We start from the raw sequence: 14,903 nt of genomic DNA, 5'->3' as shown, positions 1-14,903 counted from the left end.
GTTTGATGTTTCTTATAGCAGTACGATAAGGAAGATTATTAGTGAGGTAGCCCCTAAACTCTTACTATTGTTGCTTTCACCCATCGCTTCCATTCACCTGTCGGTTGGGATTTGGTTGATCCCTCTTTTCTTCTATTGCAGCATACATTTAAAAAAAAAAAAAAAGACACTTTGGATGTGGTCCTTAGTTATCAATATTCTTTAACTGAAACCTTGTTTGTTTTTAGTTTTTGATCGAAGTCCCTGAATTAATGTAATAGTGTAAGTTACTATATTTTTTTAATTAAAAATTAAAAATTGAAATTTGTATTTGTTTATATTAATGAGATTTTAAATATAACTCATAATTTGTGGGATTAAAAATAATAAACTATAAATTAATACCCTCTATTATATTGTGTGTGTGTGTGTGGATACATTCATCAAAATTAACAAAAAAAAGAAATTTATTGTACCAAAATTTGGATACATTCTCCAAATCAACGAAAAAAGAATGTACCCATATAAGTTTAAAAATAGGTTAAAACATTAATGGATTTTATATTAAAAAATTGGGTACATTTCATATAAAAAAAATTGTATATGTTATATTAAAAAAAGGGTGCATTTGACATATAACAAATTGGTATATTTAAAAATGGGTACATTTAAGATTAAAAAAAATTGAAAATTATATGAATGGGTACATTTAAAATTAAAAAATTGAGAATCTTTTTATAAAAACTAATGGGTACAAACTTATTCTAATTTTTTTTTAATTTTGGAAATGTTTGAATTCAAAATTAATTAGGAGTTTAATAGAGGTGCGAGTATTAAAACCCTAAATCAATCACTAATTTTTATTTAAAAAAATATGTAATAAACATGTAAATTCATTATCACATTAATGCTAGGGACTTCAATCAAAATTTGAAAACTAATAAGATCTCAGTCAATGAACATTAGTAACTAAGGACCAGATACTAATTTTTCCAAAAAAAAACAACCCAAAACATAGAAGTTTTCCTCTCAAAACAAAAACACAAAAGTTGGAAGCATCACCTCGATCGTACTTTAAGTACATTGATTAAGAAATTACAAACTTCTCAACATGTGTAGTAGTAGTATTGATTCTATTGAAACACATGTGGTCCGTTGACTTATATTTTTGGGAGGTCAACACTTGACTGGGCAAAGTCAAAGGAGATTAGGTCAACAGTAAGTCGGATTAAGGTGGATTTGGATCCTCTCTTGAGCAAAGCATACTAGCTGTTGGATTTTGATCCAACGGCTACAAAGAGGAGGCCTCTCTAAAAGTTATAATAATTGTAGTTGTTGGATTTTCATGTGATTTGCTCAGGAGGCTCAGCCCCCCTGAGCTCAAGAAAGGATCCAAATCCGATTAAGGTGAGCCCTAGCTCAGTAATAACAAAGTCATGCACATAAAGACAAGAATAGAGTAGTTCACCCTTAATTAGACTACATCAACTTTGTGTGTGTGTGTGTGTGTATATATTTGTATTTGATTATATAAGAAGTGTGCAATTTACATAGAAACCCCCTTAGGTGTAGGTGCCTTTATACGAAGAATGAGAGAAATGAAAAGTGAGGTCAGTTTGACTAAGTCAAGTTGACCTGGATGATCAACCAGGGAATGAGATCAACTAGGTTAGGGACTTTAGACAGTTACCATAACTTAGCCGAGCTAACTTGGATGATGGAATGCTCTATTCTTAGGCCATTTCCAGTTGAAGGCTGGCCAAAGGCCTTGTTTTAGCCCTATGGCTCTCCAAGATATTATTATTTTAATGAACAATACATGGCCATATTTACCTCCATCTCCAACTGAGGGCCAAAGGGCCATAGGGCACGTTTTCACTCTGTCACAAAAAACCGTCTCCAATCGATGGCCAAAGGGCCATAGGGCCAAACATTATTTATTATTTAAATTTAAAAACTACAACAACTTAAATTTAAAAACAACAACTTATATTTAAAAACTACAACTTGAATTTAAAAACTACAAATTAAATTTAAAAACAACATTAACTTAAATTTAAAAACTACAACAACTTAAATTTAATATCCATAATCAACATCCTCTTCATCTTAATCATCCGTCATTGTAGGAGTATAGTCAAAAGTAAACAATTGCCGCCGGGTCATAATATTTTTTTTTTCTTATCAAAATAGGCCTTACTCATTGGAGTGTAATTCGAAGTGTTCCTTTCTATGTTCTTATCATCCATCTCTTCTTGTATTTGTTTGACCCATTCTTCATGCCTATGGTTCCTTTCTTCCGCGTCAATGACATTTTTCTCCGCCATTAATCACAACGAGGCCGCCACTTCTGTTGAACGGCATAATCATCATTTGCCTTGCCCTTTTCCTTCAACTTTTGGGCCTTGTTTCGTCCCATAGCCCTAGGTATGGAACCTTCACCCGAAGACGGATTTTCTACCCTTGTTTGTTGAATGGCAAAAGATCCATCTTCATCAATATCTACAGCTGAGGATGCAGTTCCAATCACTGTCGCAATACCTACTCTATATTGAGGTGGATCTTCAAATAACATCCACCCTTTATAAATTTCCCAACAACCATGAAATTGAAAGGGTTTCGAGCTGCCCTTCATATAAAAAAACCTCCAAGCGGAGGAATGACCTGAAAAAAAAAAAAGAAAAAAAAAAAGTGAAATGGTGTAGGAATGACTTAGATATTTATAAGAAAAAAAAGGAATTTTTTAAATTCATAAAAAAAGAAAAAAAAATTGAATCCAATGGTAACTGACGTCAGCTAGCCGCTATATTTGAAATTTTGGCCTACCATTCATATCGGATATAATTAACAGGAATAAGTACAATGTTGTCAGATATAATCGATAGGAATAATGAAAATTCTGGCCCAGCCTGGGGCTGGCTGGTTGAGTTGGGCCAGCTGGTTGGCCCTTTGGCCTTTTTTGTCCAGTGGGGCCCACAAGCCCTTTGGCCTAACTCTCGGTTGGAGATGGTTTTTGGGCTATTTTTGGCCCTCTAGACCCTTCAGACCAAAGGCTGGCTAGAGAGCTTGTTTTAACCCTCTAGCCCTCCAAGATATTAATATTTTAATGAATAATACATAACCATATTTGCCTCCATCTTCAACCGAGGGTTATAGGGCTCATTTTAGCCATGTCACAAAAAAGGGTCTCCAACCGAGGGCCAAAAGGCCATAGTGTAACATCCCACATCAACCAACGGAGAGGGGGTGGTGTGCCTTATATGTACATGCCCACCTTCATATAGCACGAGGCATTTTGGGAACTCACTGGCTTTGATTCCAATGGAACTACAAAGTTAAGTGAGTTTGGAGCAATCCCAGGATGGGTGACCCACTAGGAAGTTGCTTGTGAGTTCCCAGAAACAAAACCGTGAGGGAATGGTAAGCCCAAAGTGGACAATATCGTGCTACTGCGAAGCTGAGACTAGGATGTGACAGAATGGTATCAGAGCCACTCTACTGTGTGGTGCAAGTGTGCCAACGAGGACGTCGAGCCCCTAAGGGGGGTATATTGTAACATCCCACATGGCCCAACGGAGAGGGGGTGATGTGCCTTATATGTACATGCCCACCTCCATATAGAACGAGGCTTTTTAGGAACTCATTAGCTTTGGATTTCGACGTCCTCATTGGCATACTCGCACCACACTGCAGAGTGGCTCTGATACCATTCTGTCACATCCCAGTCTCGACTCCGCCGTAGCACGATATTGTCTGCTTTGGGCCACGTCTTCATGAATTTGTTCTTGGGTTTTGGCACGAGAAGTTTCCAATGGGGGTGGATTGTAACATCCCACATCAATCAACGAAGAGAGGGTGATGTTCTATATATGTATATGCCCATCTCCATATAACATGAGGCATTTTGGGAACTCACTAGCTTCGGATTCCATCGGAACTTCGAAGTTAAGCGAGTTCGGGCAAAAGCAATCCCAAGATGGGTGACCCATTGTGAAGTTCTCGCGTAAATTACCAGAAACAAAATAGTGAGGGTGTGGTCGGGAGGACCATCTCCAACCGAAGGGTCTAGAGGGCCAGAGGGATCGTGGGCCCCATGAAATCGGAAAAGGCCAAAGGACCAAAGGGTTTGCCCAATCCAGCTGGCCAGAAATTTAAGAATTGTTGTCTGATATAATCAATAGCATTGTTATTAATCATGTTGATTATATCCGTCAAGAATTCTTAAACAAATTTTTAAATCCAACGACTAATTGACGTCAGCTAGTTGTTATTTTTGAGTTTTGTTTTTCTTTTACAAAATTTTTTTAAATTGTTTTTTTTTTTAATTCTATTTTTTTCCTTTAACTTCCCTAAGCCATTATACAACATTAAATTAAATAACATGAAACACCATTAAACAATATGAAACAACATTAAATAACATTAAATTTAAATAATAAATTATGTTTGACCCTATGACTTTTTAGCTCTCGGTTAGAGACGGTTTTTTGTGACAGGGCTAAAACGAGCCCTATGACCCTTTGGCCCTCGGTTGGAGATGAAAGAAAATATAACTCTGGATTGTTTATTAAAATATTAATTTCTTGAAGGGCCAAAGGGCTAGAACGAGTCATCTAGCCAGCCTTCGGTTGGAGATGACCTTACTACCTAGCTAGTCAATTAAGGGAATAAGGGCAGCTCGGCTCGAGTCTTTCAATGGTGACTGTAGCTTAGTTGAGCCAAGCCGGCCTAGACGATGAGCTTCTCTCTTCTTATTGGAGTGTGTCACGAACTAATTTTTATTTTTTGAAAAAATAAAGAATCTTTTTCTTAAAGAGTATGATATCTAATTCTAACCCATGACTCAGATCGCAAGCCCATACTTTCCTCTTTTTCTTCAGGGAAAAACGAATTATGTAATTCTTTCAATTTTAAAGCTATTATTTTGGGAACTAGGGTTTATGACTAAACTCAGAGACAGAGTGAGCGGTAGCTACGTACCGTCCAGCGAACGGGTTAAGGTTTCAATGTACAAACAGAAGGCTACAAGCAGGCAGCTGTGGACAAGGCTTTATTATCAACACGTGTGTTTTGTTTCATGGAAGCTTCGATTAGATCTACCGTCAAAACAGTACCAAGGAACAATCTCGAGACCCACCTGGACTAATTGGGACCCTTCATTCAATATCATGCATGATCTCAGATGATCCCACCCGTCAGAGCGATCTTCACGTCTTTGTTTTGGTCATCAGCAATCATGGACCAACGAAGCGCCAGTCTAATAGTGTCTACCACCCATAAACTAAAAATTCAAAGCACCTATTGCTACGGGAATACCATTTAGCCGACATGTGCCGGTTTGAACCGCCTCAGTTAATTTTGTATTTTTTATAAGAATCAATATGATCTTTAATACAGTCCCTCTTTTGAATGAAATTTAATGGGATCTAGAGAGACCATGTCTTCGTTCATAAGGCCCTCAAATCTCCCGATTTAATGACTACGGAGAACAATTTATATACAACGAACTCATTATCAATGTGGTGTCTTATTTTATTAATAAAATGTTATTACATTCTCATATCGAAATGTATATTGTGATATATTCATTGCCCACAAGTTGTTATCATGATTATCAGTCTCTATTTATATACACATATGCATATTATTTTACCAAAAAAAAAAATATTGTGAAATTATTCTTGATTTTTACCTTTCTTGAGCATTATGACTTAGCATGCTTAAATAATTTATCGTATTTATCAAATAGGTCATATTTATCACGTTTGTGTCGTTTTTCGTATCATACCCGCTATTTTAATGGGTTGTGTTGTGTCAAATTCGTATCCTAGCAGGTTCTTAACAGGTGACCCAATAATGACCTCATTCGTTAATGGATCGTGTTGTTTCATGTTTGGTTAATGGGTCATCCAAAAAATTCCCACGCCTAATATCTAGATCTGCAAAACGATATCTTATAAGGTTCTTAACAAGTAACAAAATAATGACCCGACTCGTTAATGAGTTCTTAACAAGTGACCCAATAATGGCCCGACTCGTTAACGGATTCTTAACAGGTGACCATATATCAATCTGATTCATTAAGAGGTTGACCCGAGACTAGTTATTTTCGTATTCTTTGCGTCAGATTAATAAGTCATGTAAGAAATTGTCAGGCCTAATTAGGTCAAGTATTTGATACTTCCTCATTGGTGTCTTTGAAGCATGAGCATAAGATACGGTATCGAGCAATCTAATATCTTGGATCATGAGGCAACTCAGGTCTCAAAACAATTAATTAATGTTAAATAACAAGTTACCTTGGTCACCTTAAATAATTATACATATTATATAGTATGGTTGATCATTTAGCTATGCTTTGCGCCGACATCCAAAACAAAACGAGGTTATTGCGAAGTTTAAGAGTTATGTTAGTATTTGATTAGGTCGAGATCCCATCACTTAAGCCAGTGACATTTTTCCCGACTTATTATCTGTTAAACAAGAGGCTATAACGCCTGAAGGCTAACCACAAAGAAAATATTACTTCGTAGTGGAGGTATCTAGCAACCCAATATTTCCCCAAAATAAATTTTACCACACGATAGTGGCGGATTATTAAGTTAGTTGGTCAAGATAATGTGTTTGTCTAGTTGCATTTGAGTTCAAACTTCCTCTCTTTTTTTTTTGGTTTTTTTTTTTGTTTTTTTTTGTTTGAACACGTGATATTATTTACACCAAGGAGAGAGGGTGGATTTAGTCTTACAATGGGCTAAGTGGTTCATATTCGCCTATGGCGAGAATCGAACCTAAGACATCTTACTTACAAGTGAAGAGAAATACCGCTATACCGTAGTACTAAGTGGCAAATTTACTCTTTTTAAATTAGAATAATATGTTAATTACATTGCAATATTTGAGAATTGAAGGGAAAATTAAGAAGAAAGGATGAACACAGAGATATTAGAGAGAGAGTTTAGAGAGAGAAAAATGATTTGTATTAACTAATAGAATGAAAGTTACACACACATTTTTTATAAGAGAAAGCCTAACTACTCTAACCAAATACTAACCAACTTACTAATTGTATTGATAATTGTATTTCCAATTGTATTGCTGACTTATACCCTTAATACTCCATCTCAATCTCAACTGGGGAAACCCAGTTTGAGATTGGAAGAACATCTGTAATCACTACTATGAAACCTAGAAAAACAGAACAGGCTTGAACCAACTGCAATCTTGCAATCCTTTTAGATGATTGAATTCATCCACCTCATATTCATTCCATGTCATAATAGCTTCATCAATGTCAATATTAATCAAAATTTGCATATGACTAACATAACTATTGGGCGTTTATATAAAACTCATTCAACTTCAAGTTCGGCGCCAAATTGCCCTTATTGTGCAACATCCTCATCTAAATTCTGGATAGAAGCATGGTTCATTAAACCATCATCCTCACATGCATGTAGTTGCTACTACCAAACCATCTCCCATTCATCATTTCTATGCACTTTTGAGCATCATTCCTTGAATCATAGTAAGAATGTGGCACATTAATTGCCTTCCAGACATCTCCACTAGCACATAATTATGCTCCCTGGTTTACTGGAGTATCTGCAGTGTTTAGATTCTCTGTATAATCAGGTACATTTGGAGGAAAATGATTTGATTCTATAATGATATGCTTTTCTAAATCATTATCCGACTTTGTCCTAAAATGTTCATCTGAATCTATATTTGTGGGGTTGCACTCATGACCTCCAGTAAGCTTTTGTGGAGACATGTCATCTTCTTCCATGTTTGTGGAACTCGTCACCCTATAAGAAGAATAATAGTAGCAGTAATTGACACCATTTCTCTACTTCTAACAGGAGTTTCTCAAAGGACAACCTTCTATAAGGTAGTCGTAGCACACCCTCATGCTGGTATGACAACTTCTTACGAGTTTACCCTTCGTGGGATTTAGTGTCAACAATCTTCAACTTGGCTTCAGCTTTTAATATTTACAAAAACAGAAAATTAACAAACTATAGTGTGGCGTCAGCCTTATCTATAGCACCACGGGATTGCCCTTTGTGGATTTTACCAAAAACAACTTCTTTGAACAATGGCATCGGCCTTCACAATTTCAACAACATAAAATCAACATCTATATCAGATTATTCTTCATGGGATTTACCTACTCACATCACAGAATTACCTTTCATGAGATTTACCGTTAACAACTTCTTCTACCCTTCGTGGGATTTACCTACTCACATCACAGAATTACCCTTTGTGGGATTTACCGTTTACAACTTCTTCAAACACATCATATAACTGGACTTACTGTAGATTCTTGCTAACAATTGAGCTAGTTAGACTCGACATTATAAGCTATAATAAGGGAAAATTACTAAACAAACTCCTCAATATAATTGCAGAAAATCAATGAAAGAGAAAGACAAGAATTGGATACTGTAAAACTTCCTGAGTAGTTCGCCAATGAACACCTTAAAGATATCAGTAGCAATCAAACCCAATAATCCATACCCATTTCACCAAACATATCAAGATTTGTAGAAAGATCAAACCCAATAGAACTGCAGCATATTAGTGAGAGAGAAAGAACTAGACACCATACAAATTGCATAATCCAGCAATGACCAATATTCTTGAATCCAAATATCACAAACACCGATCTTGAAGCAATGACCAATCTTGAACCCAAGTGTTGTGGAAGAGCCCAGAAAAGACTCACAAGAAAGATGGCTTCAAGCACTTAATACTCAACATATCAACCAAATGACTTTATGCCCACAACAACAAACTAATTAATTTACATAATACTAAAAGAATCATCGTAAGAAATTCAGAAGAAGTGGCTGAAAAACTTAACCTTCACATGAAAATTCTGAGTTGGTCACTTCGTCAAACACTTGGACTACACAAAAGTCTAAGCTTTCTTCCACGCCAGAGAATAGAGCACATATCAAATTCGCAAACAAGCAATGATCGACAACTCAGAGAGGAATTCGGTTTTACCTTCATAGGAATGCTTGGGAGATCTCACGTAGTCCTACCCCCATTGCACAAATCGTTTATCTTGTCGTGTTTGACTAGGTTCAGCGGTTGGATTAAGAACTTCCCAAAACCCTTTATTCGAGATAAGCCGACCAATGGAGGAAAATGGTGCCAAGAACAGGGAAGAGGAATTCAACACAGGGTCATCGATTGAGATGAAGGGATTCCACTGGATCCAAAAAAATAAAAATAAAAAATTGCTTGACATCCCATCTTTCTTCCTTGTATCAAGAACTTGATGAAAATCTGAAAAATTCTCGAATTCAAGGACCAAAACCTCAAGAACTAAAAAGAAAAACAAATTGCCACTTCTATTTGGCCTGAAGAAACAGTTTTGATGACCTATATTTTGACCGACAATCTCTGTTCATAGGCCAGACAAAAAATCAACCAAAAAATTATAGGACGATCGTCGAAGCACTGAAGAAGTTGAAAAAATTTCTATTGAAAATTTGAATAGAAAATAAAACTAGAAAACGATGAAATCTAATGAAAAACAGAACCAGTAGAATCCATGGCGTGAGCCTGGTGGCTCTGATACCATGTTAACTACATTGCAATATTTGGGAATTGAAGGAAAAAGTAAGAAGATAGGATGAACAAAAGGATGAACACAAAGATATTAGAGAGAGTAAGAGTTTAGAGAGAGAAATATGATTTGTATTAACTGATAGAATGAAAGTTACACACATAGTTTTTATAAGAGAAAACCTAACTACTCTAACCAAATACTAACCAACTTACTAATTGTATTGCTAACTGTATTTCTAACTGTATTGCTAACTTATACCCTTAATATAATATAGCATATCATTTTGTGAAACAACAATTAATGACCAACGCGTTGATAGATTTTCCCTTTAGCATTATGACTTAGCATGCTTAAAGAATGTAGAGACGTGCACAAACCAAAACACCGCATCGCTAAAGTAGCAAACTAATACAAACCTGTTATATTTTTGGCTTATTTACTCCAACGCTTCCCGAAATTCATACTTGCTTTCACTTTGCTCCATGAAAGAGGTGCATAATGAGAGGTTGTATAGCTATGGGGGTTAAGTGAGTAAAAATGAGTTTCAGAAGGTAACGGGAGAGCAAGTATGAGTTTCAGCGGGGCTTTTGAGCAAATAACCCTATATATTTTTTTTGTTGACCTTATAACTTAAAAAGATAGATGATAAATCAATATAAGGTGAGAGAAAATAAGACAGGCGCCTGGTCATAATAGCACTTCAAATCATTTAGAGAAAGTGATTTCTTCTCACCTTTTTTTTTCCTTTGCAGGCCTATTTATTTCTGGTTTGGATTGAATAAATTACAAAAAAGATTATGAGACAATAATATTTATGAATGTGCAGAAGAAAGAAAACTTGTGTCGAAATTATTAACTAAAAGATATAAAAAAACCGAAACGTACCACGGTAATATTTAATTTTATATCTTTTGATCAATACGCCGTTAGCATTTTGATTTTGCTCAATTCAATAATTGTAATTCATAAATTTCTCAACAATAAAAGAAAGCTTAAATTAACTGTTTTTATTTTCAAAAGGAAAAAACACAAGTGTGAAATTAAAAAATGACAAATAAAACTAAAAATGAAAAAAAAAAAAAAAAAAAAAACCCCCCACTAAAACTACAAAACAAACACTTATCAAATTTGAAAAAACAAACCAAACTAAAATCCCCGGTAAACAGTTAAAATAAGTGATGGTTACCACACTTATAGTATTGAGTTTCTTTTGCAATTTATTTGTACCAACAATTGAATTAAATTATAGTTAAAAAATTAACAAACAAAACTGGTAAATACGCGTATTTACCAAGTATGGAAACACCATGCCATATTTCTATCCATCTTTCCCTTTTTAATTTTAATTTCAATTTCAATTTCAATTTCAATTTCTTGCACAGCAAGAGAGGCAAAAATCAAAACTTATTAACAAGTGGGGATCACATGCGGCCAAGAACACCGCAGCAAATAATCCTCAAAGGGTAAAGCGCCAAAGCCAGAGAGAGGAGAGAGACTAGAGAGACAGTAGAGAGACAGGATGGGCTTCATAGCAAAGGCCATGAGCAATAGCAATAGCAGCAGGAGCAGTGAAAATTGGGGGATGGGTTTGCTTCTGGTGTTATTCCCGGAGGACAACGGCGGCACCACCACCGCCATTGTCCACAAAATCACCAAGCTCTTCTCTTCTTCTTCCACTTCCTCTCCGTCCTCCTCCTCCTCCTCTTCCTCCTCCAAAACATGCACGGTTTTCAGAAGAACCAGCTCCAACAACCTTATTCTCTCCAAAGCCCAATCCACAATTTCCATCTGTGCCCTTCTCGTCTTCCTCACCCTCCTCCTCTTCACCCTCTCAACCTTCGAGCCCTCCGCAGCCAAGCCTCGCCCCGTCGTCCCATCACCTTCCAGAAGGTTCCTCTCCCAAAGTACTCAAATTCCCCAATCGCCCACCCATCAAAACTTCCCCCTTCTCTCCTCCTCATGGTTGTCCGATATGTGGAAGCAAAAACAGCAGAAGTTGTTTAAGTCCCAATTTGCCCTCCAGAAGATGGGCACTCTGTACCGCCGCGGCACCAGAGCCATGCCCGATCTCGTCGTCGCCCACGTCCACGACGACGTCACGGAGCCCGAGCTCCGGTTGTTTCTGAGGGTGTTGCACCGGTCCGGCCTCACGTCCAGAGCGGACGTGGCGTTCGTCTTCGCCTCCTCCGGTTCGAGATTCGGGTCCGTAATCCAGGAAGAGAACTCCTCGTTCTTAGTGCTGCTCCGCCGTTACGGGGGCGTACACCGGACGGCTGCGTCGAGGGAAAAACCCGGTTTGGGATTCGACGCGGCTCAGTTCATCAAGGCCGGGAAAAAGGATATTGAAGAGCCCCTCTGGGGGAAAAAGGGTGCACACTCGGAAGGCGACGGTGAGTTGACTCGGTTTAGTTATGGGTCAGTTGTGGGGTTCGAGGCGGGCGAGCTGGACCCGGAAAACTCACTATCCGGATTCGTGGAGCACGTAGTGCCGATGAGCCTGCGTCGGTGGGCGTGTTACCCGATGCTTCTCGGCCGCGTTCGAAGAAACTTCAAGCATATTATGTTGGTGGACGCGAAAAACTCCGTCGTGGTCAGGGACCCACTCGGCCGAGTCCGGCACCGGAGTCCCGAGTCGGTTCTTTTATTCGCAATGCCGCCGGGTAAGCACCCCAAGAAAAACTCCGACTCAACTCAGTCTCACGGCGCGGTTAATTCCGTCGTTATTACGGGCGGGGCCCGCGGAATTCGGCGGCTGTCGAACACCGTGTTGACGGAAATAGTTCGGGCCACCATGCAGCACAAGAGGAAGAGCATGGTGACCGAGTCGGGAATTTTGAGTCAACTCGTTGCCAACCCATTCGTAAGGAAGAGCATTAATCTGGTCACGTCAAGTGAGTCGGTGCCGGACCCGAGTTCAATCGGCGGAGCAGCGGGGCTGTCCGGCGGGCACACAATTATCCAACGTGGTAATAGTAATCACGACGAGCTTAAGTCTATTATTATGAAGCAAATTTGTTTATTAGAAATAGATTCTTCTGTCTATAGGGATTGTTAGGGAAAAACAATGAAATAAATTTAGAGGATAAAAGAATAGAAATGTTTGTTAAGATCCCCTTTTTTTTTTGGTTACTTGTTTATAATACCGATTTAGCAATAAAATCAATTCTTTTGTATGCTTTCTCTTTTTATGATGACTTTTTTTATAGTATCATATTCAATATTAAAAAAAACAATTTATAACGTCATGTGACAGTGTAATTTTGTCTAAAAAAAAAAATCCTTTTTAGTAGAAATTTTGGTAGGTAGAAGTATTAAATAGTGATTAGAGTGAGGTGAGTTTACTAGGTCAAAATGAAAGTGACAAAAATATAAAGTCAACTAAGAAACTATTGCCCTTTTGGGATTTTGAGAGAGAGTTATGAAGGGAAAAAATAAAAAAACCTCATTCCACATGCTTTGCCTAGCTGCCCACTTGAATCAATCCCTTGCAAACAGATCTGAGACTCTCAATTTGTAAAAGCAAAGGTCAAAGCCAAAGACTAAGGACTTGCAAATATGAGAGACTGTTGAACAAATTTAACTGATTAGGATAGTTTTTACATCGGATGAGATTAAAACACAATAGCTCTTATATATATGTTTTTGTAAGAGCGGCCAAATCAATCACAAAATTAGGTTGTTCTACCCAATTTTTTCTTTTTTCTATGAGTAGACTAGCCACATATAAATAAGTAAGGTCGTTGTAGGTCAAGAACAATTGTTCATGCACGAGTACCACTTATGCCATTGATTCGATGAGGCTCCACATTACGTAAACAACTAAGAGTTATCTGGACGCTCATATTGCATCAACAGTTAACAGCAGTCCAATTTAAGATCAAAGAATCTCCAAAAGCAAAGTTGATAGAGAGATTTGGAGCTGGTGAAGTGTCAATTTTGTGTTTGTGTGTTCACGGCTGGAGTGTGAGGTACCTACGCGTTGGAGAAGTGAAGGGCATTGATGATGTCCATGTGCTTGCGATCTTCCCATCCGCGTCGATTTTAATAATTCCCTGCTTTTCATGCACAAAAGCCACAAAAAGGCCACAAAAACGTGTGAGTAATTCTTTAAGCACTTTTGCTTTCACTTTGCCAGCTTTTAACGTTACTGTGCTTCCAACCAAACAATGCCTTATTTACTTCATCTTTCCCATGCAACGCATGCTCACATAATTAGTTAGCCAACAAAAGTAGTTGACATTAAATTTGGATTCTCAAGTGTTTTTACTGTAACATGCCTTTAGATTCTCAACCGTTTTATCAACAAAAATTCTAAAACTTTAAGGTGGTGTTTGTTTTGCAATTTTAGCACTTGGGAATGACTAGTATCTAATAAGTTGTACGTGACAATTGAACACTCGTGCATGATTGGTTGGATTAGCAACTATTTATATATTTGCGAAACTCAAGTGCATTAAATGTTTATAGGCACTCATGAGCGAGTGAGCAACTGCTATCAGAATCATTAGTGTGCCATTTGAAACGAAATGGAATTTTCCACTAGCATTGAGAACTCACAAGATTTGAGGTTTTGTATTCTTAGTACAAGAAATAGTGGATTGTCATAGCATTTTGTTGTTTTGCTAGAAGGGTTTTCCATAGCATTTCTTGGGTTAATTTAGAATAATAATAATAATAATAATAATTACCACATTATAAATCCGTAATAATTAGACTAATATAAAATTCTAATACTTGCAACATCTTGTGTATTTATAAATTATAATAAGAGAATTTTAACGAAACACTTCCGATACTGTTCACTTTTAACGAAATGAACATTTGCAATTCCTAGTGAGTGCTTTGCACGTCACAAATTTATGAAAATTCCATTCATTTAAAGAATGAGCATGAGATTTTTTTTTTTTTTAGTACATCGATATAATTTTACACTAAAGGAAGGAAAGTATGGCTAAGCCACATAATGGACAACCTAATTTAGCATTAAACTCGCCATCCAGGAGATTTAAACCTAAAATCTCTCACTTATACGAGATTTTTAGACTTTAGTAAACAAACATTATTTCATAAAATAATATTATTGCTTTTAGTGATTATAAAAATAGTGAATTAGCGTATGGGTGTTACTCCATGTTTATACCTTTATTCATAACGTTTTTGTCTATCATCATAAATTATGGTATGGGTTTATTATACATTAATTATCTGTTACGTGTCTTTCTATTTAACTTTGGTTAAAAAATTTTAAAAATAAAATGTAATATTTAATATGAAATTTAACTAGAATAAAATAAAATGATACATGATAAATGATTAGGTGTACGATGAACACACGATAGTT

The 14,903-nt window shown here is 36.9% G+C and overlaps 1 protein-coding gene across 1 annotated transcript; it reads left to right on the top strand.

Annotated features, from left to right (window-relative positions):
• Nucleotides 1-11,534: 11,534 nt before the first annotated feature.
• Nucleotides 11,535-12,617, top strand: LOC125473517. Its single transcript, XM_048576427.1, has one exon. The coding sequence runs from the start codon at nt 11,535-11,537 to the stop codon at nt 12,615-12,617; it is 1,083 nt and encodes a 360-aa protein (XP_048432384.1).
• The last annotated feature ends 2,286 nt before the right edge of the window (nt 12,618-14,903 follow it).

This window comes from the organism of the source record quoted next, unplaced genomic scaffold, assembly GCF_019419815.1.
Source record: "Pyrus x bretschneideri cultivar Hongxiangsu unplaced genomic scaffold, Pyrus_bretschneideri_v1 Contig9, whole genome shotgun sequence".
In the NCBI taxonomy this organism is placed as follows: domain Eukaryota; kingdom Viridiplantae; phylum Streptophyta; class Magnoliopsida; order Rosales; family Rosaceae; genus Pyrus; species Pyrus x bretschneideri.
Note: the sequence above shows the minus strand (reverse complement) of the source record. Positions and strands in the feature narration are given on the sequence as shown.